The sequence below is a fragment of the Antedon mediterranea genome, chromosome 7 (assembly GCF_964355755.1).
Source record: "Antedon mediterranea chromosome 7, ecAntMedi1.1, whole genome shotgun sequence".
NCBI lineage: Eukaryota > Metazoa > Echinodermata > Crinoidea > Comatulida > Antedonidae > Antedon > Antedon mediterranea.
Window position 1 is genome coordinate 1316210 of NC_092676.1, and position 19052 is coordinate 1335261.

General features: G+C 33.9%; 3 protein-coding genes across 5 annotated transcripts; 1 reads left to right on the forward strand and 2 right to left on the reverse strand.

Annotated features, from left to right (window-relative positions):
- Positions 1–1211: 1211 nt before the first annotated feature.
- LOC140054151 (superoxide dismutase [Cu-Zn]-like) lies at positions 1212–3207 on the reverse strand. The gene is made up of 5 exons (XM_072099036.1): positions 3027–3207; positions 2510–2606; positions 2009–2078; positions 1791–1908; positions 1212–1450 (listed from the first exon to the last, which is right to left on the reverse strand). Exons 1-5 carry the CDS (start codon positions 3093–3095, stop codon positions 1340–1342), a joined length of 465 nt encoding a protein of 154 aa, XP_071955137.1. The 5' UTR covers positions 3096–3207; the 3' UTR covers positions 1212–1339.
- A 579-nt stretch (positions 3208–3786) lies between these two features.
- Positions 3787–7404, forward strand: LOC140055183 (uncharacterized). The gene is made up of 5 exons (XM_072100428.1): positions 3787–3828; positions 4357–4529; positions 4702–5167; positions 6277–6547; positions 6743–7404. The coding sequence occupies exons 1-5, from the start codon at positions 3813–3815 to the stop codon at positions 6822–6824; spliced, it is 1008 nt and encodes a 335-aa protein (XP_071956529.1). The 5' UTR covers positions 3787–3812; the 3' UTR covers positions 6825–7404.
- Positions 7405–7527: 123 nt separating this feature from the next.
- LOC140055180 (intraflagellar transport protein 88 homolog) lies at positions 7528–19038 on the reverse strand. Of its 3 annotated transcripts, XM_072100421.1 has the most exons (25): positions 18927–19038; positions 18417–18528; positions 18073–18135; positions 17869–17889; positions 17477–17539; positions 16939–16999; positions 16470–16636; positions 16143–16247; positions 15740–15842; positions 15370–15484; positions 14698–14929; positions 14396–14466; positions 14168–14254; positions 13781–14037; positions 13296–13412; positions 12907–13015; positions 12410–12560; positions 11764–11932; positions 11117–11182; positions 10638–10744; positions 10287–10313; positions 9429–9525; positions 8642–8686; positions 8192–8317; positions 7530–8037 (listed from the first exon to the last, which is right to left on the reverse strand). In XM_072100421.1, the coding sequence occupies exons 2-25, from the start codon at positions 18498–18500 to the stop codon at positions 7913–7915; spliced, it is 2568 nt and encodes an 855-aa protein (XP_071956522.1). In that variant the 5' UTR covers positions 18501–18528; positions 18927–19038; the 3' UTR covers positions 7530–7912. The 3 variants fall into 3 exon arrangements, with proteins under 3 accessions (XP_071956524.1, XP_071956522.1, XP_071956523.1); XM_072100423.1 differs by lacking the exon at positions 8642–8686 and having other exon boundaries at positions 7528–8037; XM_072100422.1 differs by lacking the exon at positions 10287–10313 and having other exon boundaries at positions 7534–8037.
- Positions 19039–19052: the final 14 nt, after the last annotated feature.

The following is a 19052-nucleotide window of genomic DNA, read 5'->3' on the forward strand; positions in this document are numbered from 1 at the left end:
CATCATATGGAATAATCGGCGTCTATTTCCATTAGATTATACCCCCTCCCATTGAATAAACAACTTTCTTCCAATAAATGTCCACCTAAAACCACCTAAACAATAAACAGCCCAGGCCGTTTTTTCAATAAATACGGTACTTTAAATCTAGCACATCTAGGGTCTAGCGTGCTGTTAAACAGAATAATCGGTTAAAAACGGGTGTTTCGAAACTAGAGACCCGAGACCAGAGACCCGAGACCCAATACGAAAAGGGAGACCTAAATATACGAAAAGGGAGACCCACGTACGAAAAGGGAGACCCCACTATACGAAAAGGGAGACCCTAATATACGAAAATGGAGACCTAAATATACGAAAAGGGAGACCCAAATATACGAAAAGGGAGACCCAAATATAGGTCTCCCTTTTCGTATTGGGTCTCGTGTCAGGTCTCTGGTCTCGGGTCTCTAGTTTCGAAACACCCGTTAAAAACAGATGATTTCATTTTTACAGAAACCGGTCCTATATATTTGTCTACTTTTGGATTGGAGGGGGGATAGTTGACCGGGGGGTAGTTTACCGGGGGATAGTTGTCCTAAGGGGGTAGTTGTCCTAAGGGGGTAGTTGTCCTAAGGGGGTAGTTGTCCTAAGGAGGTAGTTGTCCTAAGGGGGTAGTTGTCCGGGTGGTAAACATCCGGGGGGTAACTGTCTAGGGGGTAGGTGTCCTAGAACCTTTTTCCGCACATATCTTCACCAAGTCTACTGGTAGGGAGAATTTTAGCTCCCTTCTGGTTTTGGTAACATACAAATATGGCAATAGGAAGCTTCATTTTGCAATGACCTGGGTATAAGTTTGGTCAGGTCAATCAATGTGTTGTCATTCTCATTGCCTGAACCTAGAAACCGCCAAAAGGGACGAGGTGGATAGCAAGTACGTCCCAACTTCCCTGCATGCACACAATGAATTTAAATGTTCTAGGTAGGTTGTCGCCTATTGAAAGCTCACCATGTCATCAAGACACTGTCTGGTGCATTCGGTTAGATTGAATACAGCATCACATGTTTCACTGTTCTTATGTTGGAGGCCATGCATGTGATGCAATTCGACACTGTATCAGACTTTATACTGGACAAATTGTAAATACAGAAATGGCTCTCCAGTATAAATGATCCTAACCTTAACACAAAAAAGTGGGCAAGTCGCGCAACAAATTTACATAAGAATCGTATTGGCAACTATTTTCAAAACAAAGTTTGATTATTTATTTATTTCAGATTTAAAGGTCACAAACTATTTCAATTAGAACCACGATATACACACATTATAGTAAACATTTATATTTGATATGAAGCAGACTTAAACTTTGGTGATACCGATGACACCACAAGCAAGACGTCCACCTGCATTACCTGTGGTCAGGCTCTGCTCGTGACCTCCTTTACCGAGGTCATCGACATCTGCATGCACCTGTACGATAAAAGAGTAAATGGCATTATAAATGTCAATATTTCAATAAAGCTTTGTCTACACTATCAAACTAAACTAAAAAAAGTGTGATGTGCCCAAATATAGTAGTGATATGACATCATCATGTCCATATATGGGCACATCACATATAGTTTGATACTGTGGATAGAGCTTAAAGCCCTTTGCTCACTGAACATGTGCTGGGACTAATGCTATTACCATGCTGGTACATTTTTCTGTCAGAATAGGTCACGTTGCCAGCATCAGCTACACCTGCTGAAGACCTAGTAATATTACTATTACAATTATAATGATAGAATGTACGACAGTGAATGCTTACCACAACAGAACGACCAATGATTGAGTTGACCCCGGTCAGATTCAGCAGCTTATCGGTCAAGTCAATCTTTGCAATGCCACTATCATCAGCAACACAATTGCCAAGATCACCAACATGTCTGAAAGGGGAAAAAAAAATTATTTTTGTTTTACATTTAAATGTACAATTACAACCTTAGCTCTGACTATCATATTTTTTTTAGATTTCAGTTGACATACCTAACTTCATCTTCAGGGGCTCCATGGGTCTTTTTGAATGGATTGAAGTGAGATCCAGCACTCGAACATCCTACAATGAAAATTATTTCTTTAATTCTGATATACATCATCAAAGTTTAAGTCAGTCTGGTTCAAACTTTAAGTCAGTCTTGTTGAAAGTTTGAATCAGTCTGACTCAAATTATGAGCCAGTCTGGTGCAAAGTTTGAGTCCGTCTGGTGCAAAGTTTGAGTCCGTCTGGTTCAAAGTTTGAGTCAGTCTTTTTCAAGTTTGAGTAAGTCTGGTTCGAAGTTTGAGTAAGTCTGGTTCAAAGTTTGAGTCGGTCTGGTTCAAAGTTTGAGTCAGTCTGGTTCAAAGTTTGAACAAGACCGACTCAAAGTTTGAGTCAGTCTGGTTCAAACTTTGAGTCAATCTAGTCTGGTTCAAACTTTAAGTCAGACGAGTCAATCAAGTCTGGTTCAAACTTTGAGTCAGACTTACTCAAAGTTTGGTTCACACTTACCACTTGTGTAGTCACCAAATTCATGGATATGGAAGCCATGGTTACCAGCAGCCAATCCAGTCACCTCACCTGTCACTTTAACTGGTCCATCAGCAGCCTAAGAAAAATACACATTCATAAAGAACCATTCTGCCATATACTGTATAAACATTTAATAATTTACCTTCCTTCAGCTTAATAAATAAATAGGCTTATATAGATACTAATTTAAATTTTAAAACTCATATTAACTTAAAAAATCAGTTTTTCAAATGGAAAACTCATACATTTTTATATAGCTTGACAATTTCTATTCCTATCCTATCCTAATTCATAAAAGGAGATAAAACCACTGTGCGCCCATCGACACACCCCCTAAACTGACACGCTTCAATGACTCTGCAGTTTTTCCTGGCGTAACCTCCCACAACAACATGCCTATTAAGCCTAGGCTAGTAGTAGTAGAGAGTAGGGCGTAAAGGCCTAGACATTTTAAACAATTTTGCAAATTAGAAATATACAAGGTAAGCAAATGTACTTCTTGTGTGAAATTGATGACTCCTTTCACTTTTTCGCCTACAAGAATACAAACAGCTTTGATAGTCATTGTGTTATTTCACGTTTTTCAAGACACCTTTTCTATGCGAAACCTTCACGTGTAATGAAACAACTATTTTTTTAAGAGTCATGTTGCTGCAGACTGTCCGCCATGCGGTATGTCTACTAGAGGGAGTTTGTGTCCACCACCGGTACCTTGTCAAATTACCCGGCGATTCCATTTTACAGTGGATAAGTATTTTATCTACAGTGTGGTAGACCGTCAGTTACTCGTATTGTTTTTACTTATACTGATATTTGTGTATATGTGTGTATTTTTTTGTTCTTTTTAATTAATAAATGACTTTTTACAATTGTTTATTGAGATTGTTTACAACATTGATGAATTTGAAAATATTGGCAACAGAGGGCACATTATAAAAAAACAAACAAATGTCGCCATCTCGTGATTTTCATTTCTATGGGCAGCTATTAGGGCCAAAGTTTGTTTTATATTATCTGTGTACAATTTATTACTTAATTTCTATTTATTTTATTTATTTATTTACAATACATTTTGCACTTGCACTAAAACATTTTAAAATAAAATTAATTAACTAACCGAATTGAATTATTTGATCATTTTTTATTTTTTTAAAATTTTTTCGGGAGTGTGCTGTTGCTGCTCACACACACACGTCGTCTTGATATATCTTTTGCCAATTATTCAAGAGGGCGCTTTTTTTATGAGAAAGAGAGAAAAGAAGATAAAAAGTTGAAATTCGCGATGGCGGAAATAGACGGTATGGTTACTGTAAACACGAATTATTGTGTTGTAATTTAGATACAATTTGTTTATATTTTACATTAACTCATTTGTATATCGTATAAAATATGATGAAATATAACTTTAAAGGATTAAATCAATTTTGTATTAGCTTTATGCTTTATAATTGCTAGGCTAGCCTAGCTAGTAGGGTAGGCCTAAACTTAAACTAGCCTAGCCTACTTCTACTACTACTACTAGCCTATAGCCTAGTATTATACTATAGGCCTGGCTAGGCTAGATTTTTTTAGCTAGGGCCTAGGCACCCCTACCTTCCTCTGGGCCTTTAGTACTGTACTCTCTCTACTAGTAGTGCATGCCCTACTGTACTGCTCCACAAGTCGTTGAAAACATGTTTTGAATGAAAAAGTGAAAAGAATTGGCCTAGCCTACTTCTACTACTAGTACTAGGCCTAGGCCTAGAAATAAAAGTAATTAAAAGTTTTAGACTTTTAAAGACATTTTACTTTAATTAATATTTTTATTTAAAAATGTTTAATTTCAGATGGTCCTCCTCCTTTGGAGGATATGACAGAAGTTCTTGAAAAATTGAATAAAGTAAAATTGAAGGTTCGGGAATCAAGCAAATCAACAAACCCAGTCGTAAAGAGTACAGCGCCGCCACCGGAGCACAAAGGTCAAGCGAAAGGTCAACCTAAGCCAACAAAGAATGCTGCAGTATGTTGATGACATTGACTAATTCATGTGTACTTTCCCTACTAACTTTCTTACTGGAGCTAAAGCTTATTTGGATTTCTTCCATCTTATTATCTGTTTTTACTTATAATCTGTATTCATTTGTATGATATTTAAAATAAAATGAATACATTTATTATTTTATATTTTATAGGTGCAAGTTGGAAAGTCAGTTGTAATCAAATCATCAAGTTCAGATAGTACATCATTTGGAGGAATGAGAAAGGGATTTTTATTCAATTCCGGCAAATCAAAACCGCAAACAAAATCAAAAGTACAAAGTGAAAACCCGAAAACAATTCCTGATTCAGAAGTGAAAACTTCAAATGACAATATTACAGTACTTAAACCAAAGAAAGAGACGACAAACCAGCATGAGATTGCAGAGGTGCAGGAAGCCATGAAAGAAACAATCCCATCTTGGCTTGAAAATAAAAGTTGGATTACGGGCGATTTACTGGCAACCATTGAGAAGCATCCGAAACTTGCTGAACAGATTCAAAAACCAAAATTTGCAATGGCCGTGGCGAGGTTTCAGGATAGCCCGCAAAAAGCTATGAGTGACTTCCAACATGATCCCGAACTGCAACAGTTTTTTAAAGAATTTTTCTCAGTTTTAGGTGAATAATTTATTTTTAATAATAATAATTAATTAATTGGAACTTTTGTATCAGTGGCAAACTTCATTACATTACAAAAAACTTAATGTATTTAAAAATCAATTTGTCTAGGTGACCATTTCATTTGTTTTTTGTTGTCTAGGTGACCATTTTATTTGTTTTTTGTTGTCTAGGTGACCATTTTATTTGTTTTTTGTTGTCTAGGTGACCATTTCATTTGTTTTTTGTTGTCTAGGTGACCATTTCATTTGTTTTTTTGTTGTCTAGGTGACCATTTCATTTGTTTTTTGTTGTCTAGGTGACCATTTCATTTGTTTTTTGTTGTCTAGGTGACCATTTTATTTGTTTTTTGTTGTTTAGGTGACCATTTTACTTGTTTTTTGTTGACTAGGTGACCATTTTACTTGTTTTTTGTTGTCTTAGTGACCATTTTATTTGTTTTTTGTTGTTTAGGTGACCATTTTACTTGTTTTTTGTTGGTTGTTTAGGTGACCATTTTACTTGTTTTTTGTTGTCTATGTGACCATTTTATCTGTTTTTTTGTTGTCTAGGTGACCATTTCATTTGTTTTTTGTTGTCTAGGTGACCATTTCATTTGTTTTTTGTTGTCTAGGTGACCATTTCATCTGTTTTTTGTTGTCTAGGTGACCATTTCATTTGTTTTTTGTTGTCTAGGTGACCATTTCATTTGTTTTTTGTTGTCTAGGTGACCATTTTACTTGTTTTTTGTTGTTTAGGTGACCATTTTACTTGTTTTTTGTTGACTATGTGACCATTTTACTTGTTTTTTGTTGTCTTAGTGACCATTTTATTTGTTTTTTGTTGTTTAGGTGACCATTTTACTTGTTTTTTGTTGAGTAGGTGACCATTTTACTTGTTTTTTGTTGTCTAGGTGACCATTTTATTTGTTTTTTGTTGTCTAGGTGACCATTTTACTTGTTTTTTGTTGTCTAGGTGACCATTTTATTTGTTTTTTGTTGTCTAGGTGACCATTTTACTTGTTTTTTGTTGTCTAGGTGACCATTTTACTTGTTTTTTGTTGTCTAGGTGACCATTTTATTTGTTTTTTGTTGTCTAGGTGACCATTTCATTTGTTTTTTGTTGTCTAGGTGACCATTTTACAAAACTTGGAGATTCACAGACAAATCCGACTAATTATGATGCAATGAATTGTGGGAATTCTGGTATAAGAGTGCACGAGGGTTCAGCAGATATTGCCCCACAATGCAGCAGTAGTAACAAACTTAATCAAAGTACACAAGAGGATGAGATACGAATGCAAAAGATTCTTGAAGATCCAGAAATTCGAGAAGTTTTAGCAGATACTAGAATCCAAAGACTTTTTGAGATGTTACGCAAAGAACCGCACAAAGTTCAAGGGTAACATTTTTTTCAAACTTTCCAATAAACGATTATGAAAGAATTAAGCAGGAAATTTATTACAGTACTAGCAAAATGAGTTACCAAACATGCAAACATGCAAATCCGTTAGTACTGTTAATTATTTCTAGAATAAGTTTAATTTACAAACTAATGAAACACAATGTACCAAAAATGTTATTTCTGTTGTTTCAGATTATTACAAAGAGCAAGTGCAGATCTCAAGCCAAAAGTTCAAAGGTTAGTTGACTGTGGACTTCTTGATTATCAACGATAATGGAGCCATGTATGCAATTGAATCGGTGGACTGCAAACTTGGAGCTGCTTACAATTCAATCTGTGTGTGTTTTAAAATTGATGAATTCTAAAGTGACTACTACAGTATGTAGCCAATCACGGCAGACGTAGGTGCCCTACTATGTAGCCAATCACAGCGGACGTACTGTAGGTGTCCTACTATGTAGCCAATCACAGCGGACGTACTGTAGGTGTCCTAACTGTATTATGTTTCTTTAACTGTCATTTCTTCATTCTGCACAACACAATCAAGAGCTCTAAGGCAGATTTGTTTTATTAAAAATGTGAAACACAACCTTGACCTGCCCGCTCAGGAAAAGAACATGTCTCAAAACTTAAGTTATTTTATGAATCTTTTTAATCTGTTTTAATTGAAGTTTTTACTGCACTTAATTTCAGCAATTATGTATAAATGTTAATAAATGAGATTCCCTTGTTGATTTCAACTCATAATGCAGCGTACTGGCCGTAGTGGTGTCCTGCTTTGCGGTAGCTTAAATTAAGTCATCACCGGAACCGGAAAATTAGTACAATAAAAGCAATCTCCTTGACAATAAAGCATTTTGTTTTAAAAATGAAAATTGAAACAAAAGAATAAAGATTTGTACTTAACATTATATTATTTTTTACTTTCAATATTTTTTATTAAAATTACAGTTGTTTACATATAATATGATACAACATTCCATCTTTAATATTGTTAACAACATTTTACCATACCTCTACAATTGCAGGGAAATAATAAATAAAACTTCAAACAGCATCAAGGTGGTGTTTATTTACAACAATGTCTACAGTGGGTTAAGTACACCATTTAATTATAATGTACATTAAATTCATACCCTTAGCATTATAAGATTATTTAAATAATATATACCCATTACAACATTATATTGGGTACATAGTACATTCTGCAATGTATAAATCTTTATAAAAAACATTAAATTTTAACTGAAAATCAGTAATTTAAAAAAAAAAGATAAATATTGTCATTTTGATCTGGCCAGAATATGTCAATATAGTATCCGTTTATAGGGCTAAAAAGAACTAGGACCAGTACATGTCCATTTACTCGGGCAATAAATCATCGCCAAGCTCTATTTCTGCAAATCCGTCTTCTGCCGTATCGCGTTTTCGAGCAGCTGTTTTTGGTCTCTCCATTGACGGTCCAAGAGGGTCGACGTATGAGGCATCTGTATAAAAAAAAAAAAAACATAGTTGAAACGCAGAGACTATTTGTATTATGTGTTATACAAATTTAATATTAACAAATAGGAAACAATAGCTTTAATACTATAAGCATTTACTACGCACTGGGAGGGGTTAGGGGAGTAAAACATAACATACCAACGGTTCTTTCCTCTGATTCATACGGTCCATCGGCACTTGGTAAGCTCCTCATGCCACTGCCGCCTTTTGTACGCCTTGCACTATTCTGACGGCTACTTCCAGCACTTCCACCGCGACCAGAATCTGAAGTATAATTGATGATGATTTAACATCTATTAACAAAGATGACTAAGTGAGTCAAGCAGCTTACATCTGGGTTTTTTTTGTTCATTATAATAGTGAAATTTCATTAATTTCATTTTCACATGAACGCTAATAATTAAACATTTATTGGGTATAACACACAATTACTCAACAAGTCGGGAAAAACAAAACTTTCAAGACAAGTAAGAACTAGGAGGCATAGTTTGCAAGAACTTTGTGACTGTAGAAGAACGTAGTTACGACCAACCTCCTGTGCATAGCCAACTGGTGAGTTTTGTTAATGTATTAATAGTGCTAACTTACCACCATCTAAGTCTTCACTTCTAGCACTTCCCCCTCCATCAGATTCTGTGGTTAGTATGGTGAACATGAGATGAAATGGTCAAGTGCATGATATCAGTATGTGCATCACATGTTAAATATAAAGCATCACATGATAACTTACAAATATCACATGATAAATTGTAAACATCACATGGTTAATATAAAGCATCACATGATAACTTACAAATATCACATAATAAATTGTAAACCTCACATGATTAACTATAAAGCATCACATGATAACTTACAAATATCACATGATAAATTGTAAACATCATATGTTTAAATATATAGCATCCCATGATAACTTAAAAATATTACATGACAAATTGTAAACATCACATGGTTAAAAACTACATGAAATGTCACATGATCAATTTTGCATAATTATGATCGAAAAAATAATCTACCAATAACCAAAACTGTGGTATTTATCTATTAAGGACACAACTGGTGCAAGGACAGGGTTTGTTAGTAAACATCAAAATGGTCACTATATACTATGTGGCACTATTTACTTGGCAACGTCTAAAAATCTTTGGTATGAATCCCAGATCAAGCTTTAGGGAAAATATCATTTGTTAATTCTGTTCTTATAGGTAATTTGAGAGCTTAGGAAGAGGCATGGAAACCTAGGGAAGGGGTGTGGCAACCTATTAAGCCATGAAATTATGAATGTGCTAATTTTTGTTAATGATAATTAAAATGAATTCCAGGACCACATGAACTACAGTGCATTTATCTCTCAATACGATGTTCAACCTACCTGCACTGCCGCCTCTACTCCTACCACTGCCTGCCCGGCCACTCCCAGCCCGGCCACTACCTGCACGCCCACTTCCAGCACGCCCACTACTAGCTCGCTGTTAACAAATATAAACAAGTTAATAAAAAGGTAATTTCTCACATAAATACAAACAAAATTGTCTTTGTTTTCACTATAGTGTAGTGTAAGCCATGATTTTCTTGGTAATTCATTTTTTTAAACTTTTTATCAACATAAAGCCTATTGATAACTTGCACAATTTAACTACACATGCTTTTGTTTACAATTCACACCATGCAATACAGTTATTTAAAAGCTTACAAAAAGCTACTAAAAGTCAACAATAATAATTTATTAGCACTGCACTTATGTATCAGTCAGGGCACACTTCAACTTGTGAAGGTGCGTCCAAATAACAACTATTACTATCTCAAAAGCAGTTCTAACTTATTCTTCATGCATTTGTAACATATCTACGAATAATCAATATTTATATAAAAAATTCATTTTTGTGAGATGAAAAATTCATTTTTGTGAGATGAAAAATTCATTTTTGTGAGATGACAATTATTAATATCAAACAATAGAATGTTGAAGAAGATTGCTGTAAAGTTGATAAATTACATTTTTTTATTCTAAAATGTTTTTGTTTCTAAAATACAGTTAGGATGTCGAAGCAAGTCTACAGTAATACTAAACTACATAACAATGCCATACATAGTATGTTTATTTTTGATACTATAAGAAATGCCATACACGTTACATGTATGTTTAGCTATCAATTGTTTGATACTACTGTATAACAAATGCCATACACGTTACATGTATGTTTAATTATCAATTGTTTGATATCATCACCTCTCTTTCAATATCCTCTGGATGGAGCTTTTCAAGTAGGAAAAATAAAACAATTAAGGGCATGCAGGGAAACAAAGGATTTAAAATTAAATTAAAAACAATAATTAATGTTTTTGGATTGTACATAAATACACTGTGGGAGAGGAGCAGGGGATGTATGCGGATAGTTTTTGGAGGCGACAACAAATACAAGATAAAAACCGGAGTAAATCATGGTAAAAAAAAAGAATACCTTTGTTTATTGATTAGTATTGATTGAATAGTAGTGTTATTTAAAAAGACAAATATCAGAATTTATATATTTAGAATTTCAATCTTTTTTTAGAAATTAAATAAGACCAACTGGCTCACCTGTTCTCTCAACTCCTTTGCTTTCTCAGCCTTTTTAAGTTTGGTGGCGTAATCCTGCGCCTCTTTTAAACCAAGATCAGTAGTTATTCGAACTAAGAATTTTAAACCTAAAAGTTTAAAAACAAAAATTGTAAGTAAATATATATATAGGGTTACATGTTTAAAACACTTGTGCTTATTTTGTATCCCATTCCATTATCATTTTTATTGTATTTGTATGTTTTTATTTTGATTATTGAATAAAAATGTCGATGATTGATTGAATATAATTAGTACAGTACTTAGTGCAAAGTATCCACAACATTATGACTAGATTTTTCTATACAATTCTGTGTATTATTTTTTATTTGTTTCTTCATTTAGCACACAAGTGTCCATCTGTAGGATGTCTACAGAAGCATGTGCTAAGCATGGTCTAAGCATGTGCTAAGCATGTGTGTAGAATGTGTGTAGAATGTTTAAAATATAGGACAACTCACATTCAGTATTATCTGGGAACTTCTTATGTATAGATTTGTACGTTTCCAACGCTTGTTGGTAATTCCCTGAAAAAAAATTTATTTTGTTACGTTATTTATTATTGTTTAGTATTTAGGATTAATTATACAAAAAGAGGGCAAAAACATATAGAAAACTTTGTAGCTACTGCTTCCTTTAAAATGAAAACATTCCATATCAAAATGTATTACAGTCAACTCTCCCAATACCGGACACCTTTGGGCCGGCCAAATAAGTCTGGTTTTCCGGAAAGTCTGGTATTCGGAATGTGTTTTTAATGGTAAATATAAATTTGGGACCTTTTGGTCCTCAAAAAAAGTCTGGTATTGGGAGAGTTTCTGGTTTTAGAGAGTCCGGTATTGGGAGAGTTGACTGTAACAGTAAGAATCTATGATCCATCTATGATCAAACTGACTAATCAATTGTTCCACAATGAATACAATACTGTATACTAAAGCTCTATCTACACTATCAAACTTGTTTGACAAAAAAAGTGTGATGTGCCCAAATATGGTTGTGATATGCTTAAATATGGTAGTGAAAACATCATCATGTCTATATATGAGCACATTGTTTTGTCACATAAAGTTTGATAGTGTAGACAGAGCTTAAAACAAGAGATATTCACCACTTCTGCGATGACAGCTAGCTATCATCAGACGCCATTTTACTTGGTTTGGTTGTATTACAGCTGCCCTTTCAAAGAACTGGATTGCCTTCTCCACAAACTGAGAGTCTATGAAGTATGCACCTAGCCACTCAATTATTGAAATGTTTGATGGGAAATATCGGTACGACTACAAAAGAAAAATTATCATTTTGGTAATGGTTGGTTGATGGTTGAATGTCCAAACCCATAGCCATATCGGTACACATTCAAGGCGTTTCTCAACCATAGTTCTTCTGGTACCAAGGGTCCTGGGTTCAAGTCCCGTCACAGGTCAGGATTTTTTCTAAGGACAAAATTACAACTCCACTCCCAAAGACTTGTAATAAGACTGTTTATGTAGAGCATCTTGTGTATATGTTTGTCTTGTGAACCTTTGAGGGTCCCTAATGACCAGCAATTACTGGATGGATCACCCTCATTAAATATGGTTTTAAAAAAAAGGACTTAAAACTGAAGTTACATTCTAGTGTACCCATCTGGTTCATGTGCACTTTAAAGAGTAGGGGTTTACTCTAGTGTAATGATTCATCTTAGCCATTAAATGAGTGCTATTTGTAAACACAAAGTGACTTTTAGGTCGTTTTATGATAACCATTACATTTACCTCGTAATGATATTGGTATGCTTGTGATTTGTCGCCCTCATTGTCATATAGCTCACCGAGTTTTGCTAGAATAGCCGGGTCTGATGGTACAATTCCTATCAATTGCATGTACCATTCTGTAGCCTGAGGAACATCGTCTAAAAGGTCATATCTATGTGTATAGTGTCAAAGGTCAAATGCAGTCAAATATCATAGATTCAAAGGTAATCAAATGTAAAACAGGCTGTAATTTTAAATTAAGTGGACATTTGTATTTAAAATTTAGTGTTGTAGTGTAAATACTAAAAATGTACATGTACAGTAATAAAAATCAAAGGTGCCTTTAACACTGTGTTATATATTTAAACAAAAGTAATAAAGTGAAATCTCCCATTGGCCTAATACTGGACTCTCTGAAAACTGGAAACTCTCCCAAAACCAGACATTTAGGCTAGCCTAGGTGAGAGTGAACTGTTCATCATGTAACATAGTTACAATGGATAACAACAGAAGGATACAGAGTAGCTATTTGGTAGATGACCTCAGCGCTGTTTCTCAGGATTGCGTGTAATTTATGGAAACAATCCAACGCTGATTCATTCTGACCTAAACGTTTGTTTACAAGACCTGAAAATAACATTTTACAAAATTTAAATATTTGAATTATCTCCATCTTGAATATTAAGCTCTGTCTACAAACTAGTTTGACAAAAAATGTGTGATGTGCTCAAATATGGTAGTGATATGATATCACCATGTCCATATATGGGCACATCACATTTTGTTGTAACATAAAGTTTGATAGTTAAACTCCCACATTTTGATGTATTTACCAGATGAAATGGTTACATGTCTTCCATGTTTTTATTTGTATCTATTTAATTCAACTCATGGTATTTAAGCTCACCTAAGTTATACAACGCCTCTGTACAAGAGGACTCCGTACGCAAGGCCTCACGGTAATACTCCATCGCCTTCTCAAATTTGCCATCCTTGTATATACAGTTTCCTTTGTTTACCAGAGCTGAAATATACGATAAATTAAGACTTTTAGTTTGTCTGCCAGTTCTTTTGATTTTTTTTTTATATTTCACTCAGAGGCTCCTCACAAGGCACAGTCTTGAGGAGCCTCTGCAACAAATAACAAATATGAGCTAAGCAACAGAAGGTGAAAATATATAACAAAATCTAAATAGTAAATCTTTTGTTTAGTTCTTTAGTTTAGTCTTATTAGTTATGGTTCAGAATAGTTAATTTGTAAAAAAACTAATAACCAACATTTATAACACTATAATTAGAAATTTATTAGCTTTTTTTTTGTGGCCCACTGCAAATTATTTGTAATCTAATAATTCCTACAATAAAATAAACTTTTTCTGAGCAAAGACATACCACTTGGGTTATAGCGGTCTGACACCATTGCCAACTCAGCATACTTGTCTGCCTGTCTATGATCACCTTGAAGAAAGTAGAGAAACGACAGATTATTGGCCGCGACTGCCGCACACTTCGTGTCTTTCTTCTCAAACGACTTCAGTACGTCGACTGCCATTTGGAACTCTTTCTGTTTCAAGTACATTATTGCTTTGTTAATCTCTAAATCATTTGACATTTCTGTGAAAGGTGACTGCTTCACACAGTCAACACACCTGTAAACAAAATGATGGAAAGATTAAAGAAATGTTGAGTACATGAACTATGATATATAGAGGAATTAATTTATAGAAATTGACCACAATGAAATAAAGTTTCTATGTTAAATAAGAAAGAATGTAATACCAGTCATAGCCTGCAGAAAATGTTGCCTCAATAGAAGGAGCAATTAGTTTAGCAGCTGCCATCACGCAGCGTTCCAATTCTGCTTTCCTGAAATTGAAAGAAAAAAAAAACAAGTTAGATAAGCAGCTACAAAACCTTAAAGAATAATAGTTTCTTTTATAATATACTTTTTTTATTTATTTAAATACCCCTCCACTTAAAATGTGAAATAATATATATAATATTTACTTTTGTTTTTCTTTCTCTCGTAAAGTGTCATTCTTGATGACTTCTAGAATCAGATTTGCATGTTTGTCATCCTAGAAAAATAATAAAAAAATAGATTATTTTACACTGTACTGTTGTTGTTCAATAACTATATATACTGTAGATATACTCAGACAGGCATGTTGCTGGAGAAGTACATTGTGTCGAAAAGTTACAGATGGCTTGGAAAAACATATTAAAAGTACTTCCAGGTACATTTTGTTACAAGTTGTTTAAAATCATAGAATTTTAAATAAGTGTAACATTTCTCTTCTTCTACGTACAGGATGTGGAAGATATTTGTCTTCATCATCAATCTTAAGGTCAACTTGTAAGAGACGTTGAAATGTTCTCTTCATCTTGTCTCGATCACCGGTAGCAAAGTAACAAAGAATGAGGTTAAAGGCCGTCTTGGGGTCAGGTCGTTCAGACATAATGTGTTCAAGAGATGTTATTGCATCACTGTATTGACCCATCTTAATGAACACAGTCCCAATGTTCTGCATTATACGTATTCTGCAATTAATAACATTTCAAGCAATTAATTCAAAAGGTAATAGCAAGTAGCCAAGCGGTTAAGACAGTGGAACCGTAATATGTAGCCATAACATTGGCAAGACTTCAAGGCTTACTCGCTCCATGGTTCTGGTGGTAGAACGGGTCTTCTCGGAGTAGGACTATAAACTGTGGGTCTAGCTGATGTGCACTTTAAAGAACCTAGTACATCTTTCGAGATGAGTAGAGGTTACTCTGGTGTACTAGTTCACACACAGCCACTGTCACAAACTAATCATATATATACACTGGGCCCTCTGGGAGAACAGTCTTAGACTGAAGAGGCTACCCAGTATAAAGAATAAATAAATAAATAGTGAGTGAGATTAGGGAGTGAGTAGAGAAGTGAGATTTTAATAATTCTTGTATTCTAAATTAATGATAAAATGTAATACACTTGCCTCATTTCATTGTGTGTTTTTGGAATCTGATCAAGGGCCATACGATAGTACTTGATAGCTTTGGAAAAATTGCGTTGCTTGTAGTAGATATTACCCATATTTAGTTTTAGCCGACCTAGAAAATAACAAAAACACTAGAAAAGTTAATTTATATGATACAAATAATATTATACACACTTTTCACATCTGAAAGTTACCATTATTTTCAGTAAAGTCTACTTTTGTCATCGAAACACATAATAATTTCAAAACAGCCAACTTTATTTCCATGGCTACCAGATGTCTCTATGAAGATGGTTACTTGAAACTGTTAAGAAACACATTAAGAAACCAAAAGCTTTCCCAAATTGCTTGATCAAAGTGTCCGTACCTGCATTTGAAAACATCTTGTTCTTGACGATCACCTGATATGTGTTTAACGCTTCAGTGAACATCTCATTTGCTTCATACTGATTGGCTAAGTTGAACAGAATCTGAGAAAATTAAACAAATGAACTTTCAAGAATCATAAAAAATAGAAAAAATAAATAAATACAGTAGAACTCTTATTAAATGTGTCATATCATTAACATATTTGGGCATATCACTACCATATTTGGGCATATCACTACCATATTTGGGCATATCACTACCATATTTGGGCACATTTTTTTTGTCAAACTAGTTTGATAGTGTAGACAGAGATTAAGGATGTCTCTTGGTTCAGAGTTACTTTGCTGTGAAATACAAAAACAAAACTTGAAATGAAATCTAAATAAAACGGTTGTACTTACAGAATAAGTAAGATCTAAATTAATCTGATCGCTGGTTTGGTTCTGATCACGTTGCCTTACTAGTATTCGCTCTTTACGTCCTGCCTCTTTGGCTTTCTCCAAAGCCTACAAAGTTGGCAAAAAAAATACAAATTAAAACTCAAACAAAAACCATCTTTCATTTCATTTATTTTGTTTGACCAAAAAAAACCAATAAAAACAGGTCAGGAAAAACAAAAGAAACCTAGACCACTATGATTCAATGAGTTAGTAATTCCTTTATACAATATAAAAATATATCAATTAAATTAAATCTATATAGAAAGAAAACGATTAGTAAATCCTTACCAAACCAAGTTCACCTCGACTATGAGCGAAACAACTAGCTTCTATAAGGTCATTGACCTGGTGTTCTAATTGCTTGATTTTTTCCTCTGGTGTATCTTCAGCCTTTGCCTCTAGAGGGGGTGCTGGTCCTCGATTTGCAGCTTGGTTAAGAGGGTCAAACGATTGACCTACACAATTAGAAATAAATAGTATTGTGAAATTCATGTTATTTAATTGTGTCCAGAAATAGTTAATACCAAAAGATTTACTATTTAGATTTTTGTTGTTATATATTTCCACCTTCCGTTGCTAAGCTCATATTTGTTGCAGAGGCTCCTCAAGACTGTGCCTTGCAAGGAGCCTTTGAGTAAAATATTAAAATTGTAAAATATAGTATTGTGTTTTTAAGTCTTTATTGAGCTAAAGAAATTAAACATTTCAGCATATTAATTGAAATGTCAACACCAGGTTACAAAAAAGAGCAGCTTACCTCTTGATGAATATCCAGCCCCACGTACAGCTGTCATGGGTCGTGCTGTTGCTGTGTTGTCCTATAACAACATAAACAAATGCTTAAATATTTCATTAATTACTAGAAGGGCACTCAGTGAGTGCAAACCTTCGTCTAGGCATATGAAAATTGAATGACGTGTTCTCATATTGCCATGAAACCATACTTTAAAATCTTATGAAAATTGGGCAATACATTTTTGAGTAATCCTACTAACTAACAAACATAGAAAGAACACACACACATCCGGTTGACCTCATAATCTCTCGTCATTCTGACGGAGGAAAATATACAGTCAACTCTCCCAATACAAGACACCCTTGGACTGGCCAAAAAGTTTGGTACTGTATACTGAATGTGTTTTTAATGTTAACAAAGAAATTTGGACCTCAAGAAAAATCTGGTTTGGGGAAAGTCTTTCAGACAGAGAGTGGCATTTAATTATTACTATAATTTTTAATTAACTACAAGCATCATTTTTTGAAAAATTCTTTAAAATCATAAAATGTTTACTCACAGCAGCCATTCCTGTCACTGGGCGTCCCATTGATGATGTCATCATTCCAGTTTTTAATCGATTCTTTAAAAATAGCAAAACAACTGAGTTACATCAACAAAAGTCTTAAAACGAATTTAAAATACATACAATAGATAATTTAATAAATCTTAAAGTATTACCAGAGGAGAAAATCCAACAACCTTTAATAGGAATAGAAAATAAAAAGAAAAACAAATTAAAGAGGAATGAGTTAGAATAGAAAGACACGTTAAAAAATACAAGGAATTCAAATAAAAATAAAAATTTTGTTCAAACTTTACATTTCTAGATATTCAGTGAAAATTAGAAATAAATATTACAACTAAAGAAAAAAAACATTTGACCAAAAAAGAACATAATAAAACATGTACCTGATTCCTGGCACCAGTCATCTGAAATTATAAAAAAGTTCATGTTTAGAGGCCTATATATAAATTATATTTAAAACTAATTGGTATAAAAAAACTGATTGAAGCAAAACATATTTTCTTTGATCTTTCATTAAACTCTGTAATATAATAGGCTATGAAAAATGTGGTGTCCCATATATGACTTTATTTTAGTTGATAACTCACTGGGGGTCTTCTTCCATGGCTTGTCTTGACAGCTTGCTGAAAACCTTCATCTGTCTGCAGCTCCTACAAATTAAGTTATGAATGTTTTCATATTTCATCTTTGATAAATTTACAGAGTAACTTAACAAAAATTATAAAATTCTTCAAAACTTTTATGCTACCCTTTCATACCACTCTGCACAATGAATGTCTCTCTCTGAACACCCTCTATAGGAGAGTAACTTATACTATATATACAGTTACAATTATGTAATCTGAATTAATACTAAACATACATTTTTAAATGTAACAAGAATTAATCACACTATTTATTGAGTATAGACAATAAACAAGAGATAGCTTACATTAGTATCGTACATCGGATCATAATCATTAAATCCTCCGTACAAATCATCTTCATCCTCATTAGCTAGGAACATGTTATCCATTGTGCCACTTTTTTGGGGGTTTTTTTCTCTATAAAAAAAAATTATATTAAAATAAAAAAACAATCAATTCAAATTTATTATTATATATATAGGCCTAGGCCTAATATAGGCTAGGCTTTAAAAATGTGGAAATTATCTTTTAATGGATTGCGAATGTAGAGGGGGTATGCCCCGTACCAATACAACCCTAGGCATAGTATAGGTAGCTCAGTTAGGCCTCAAGTCTATGCACTGGTATGCAAGGCCGGCTACGAGCAAGGAATCGGTGAGCAGCAGGTACCGAGAGGACCGCCTTCCTCCTTCAAATCCTAGCCTAGCTATGCCGGTCTATTAACTAGGCTAGACCTAGTTCATTAATAATAATTTTGAATTTATTTAATTCCAAGCTATTTCTACTTCGTTCTTTAATAAAGGGATGTTCCTTACCTAAAAAGATTTTATAGAAAACAGTAATTAAAGACTGGTTGCTAATGTACACAACAACAAAATTCACGACTGTGGAATTCCAGAATAGACTTTCTACCCCAGACGTTGTAGTGACAACTGGGACAA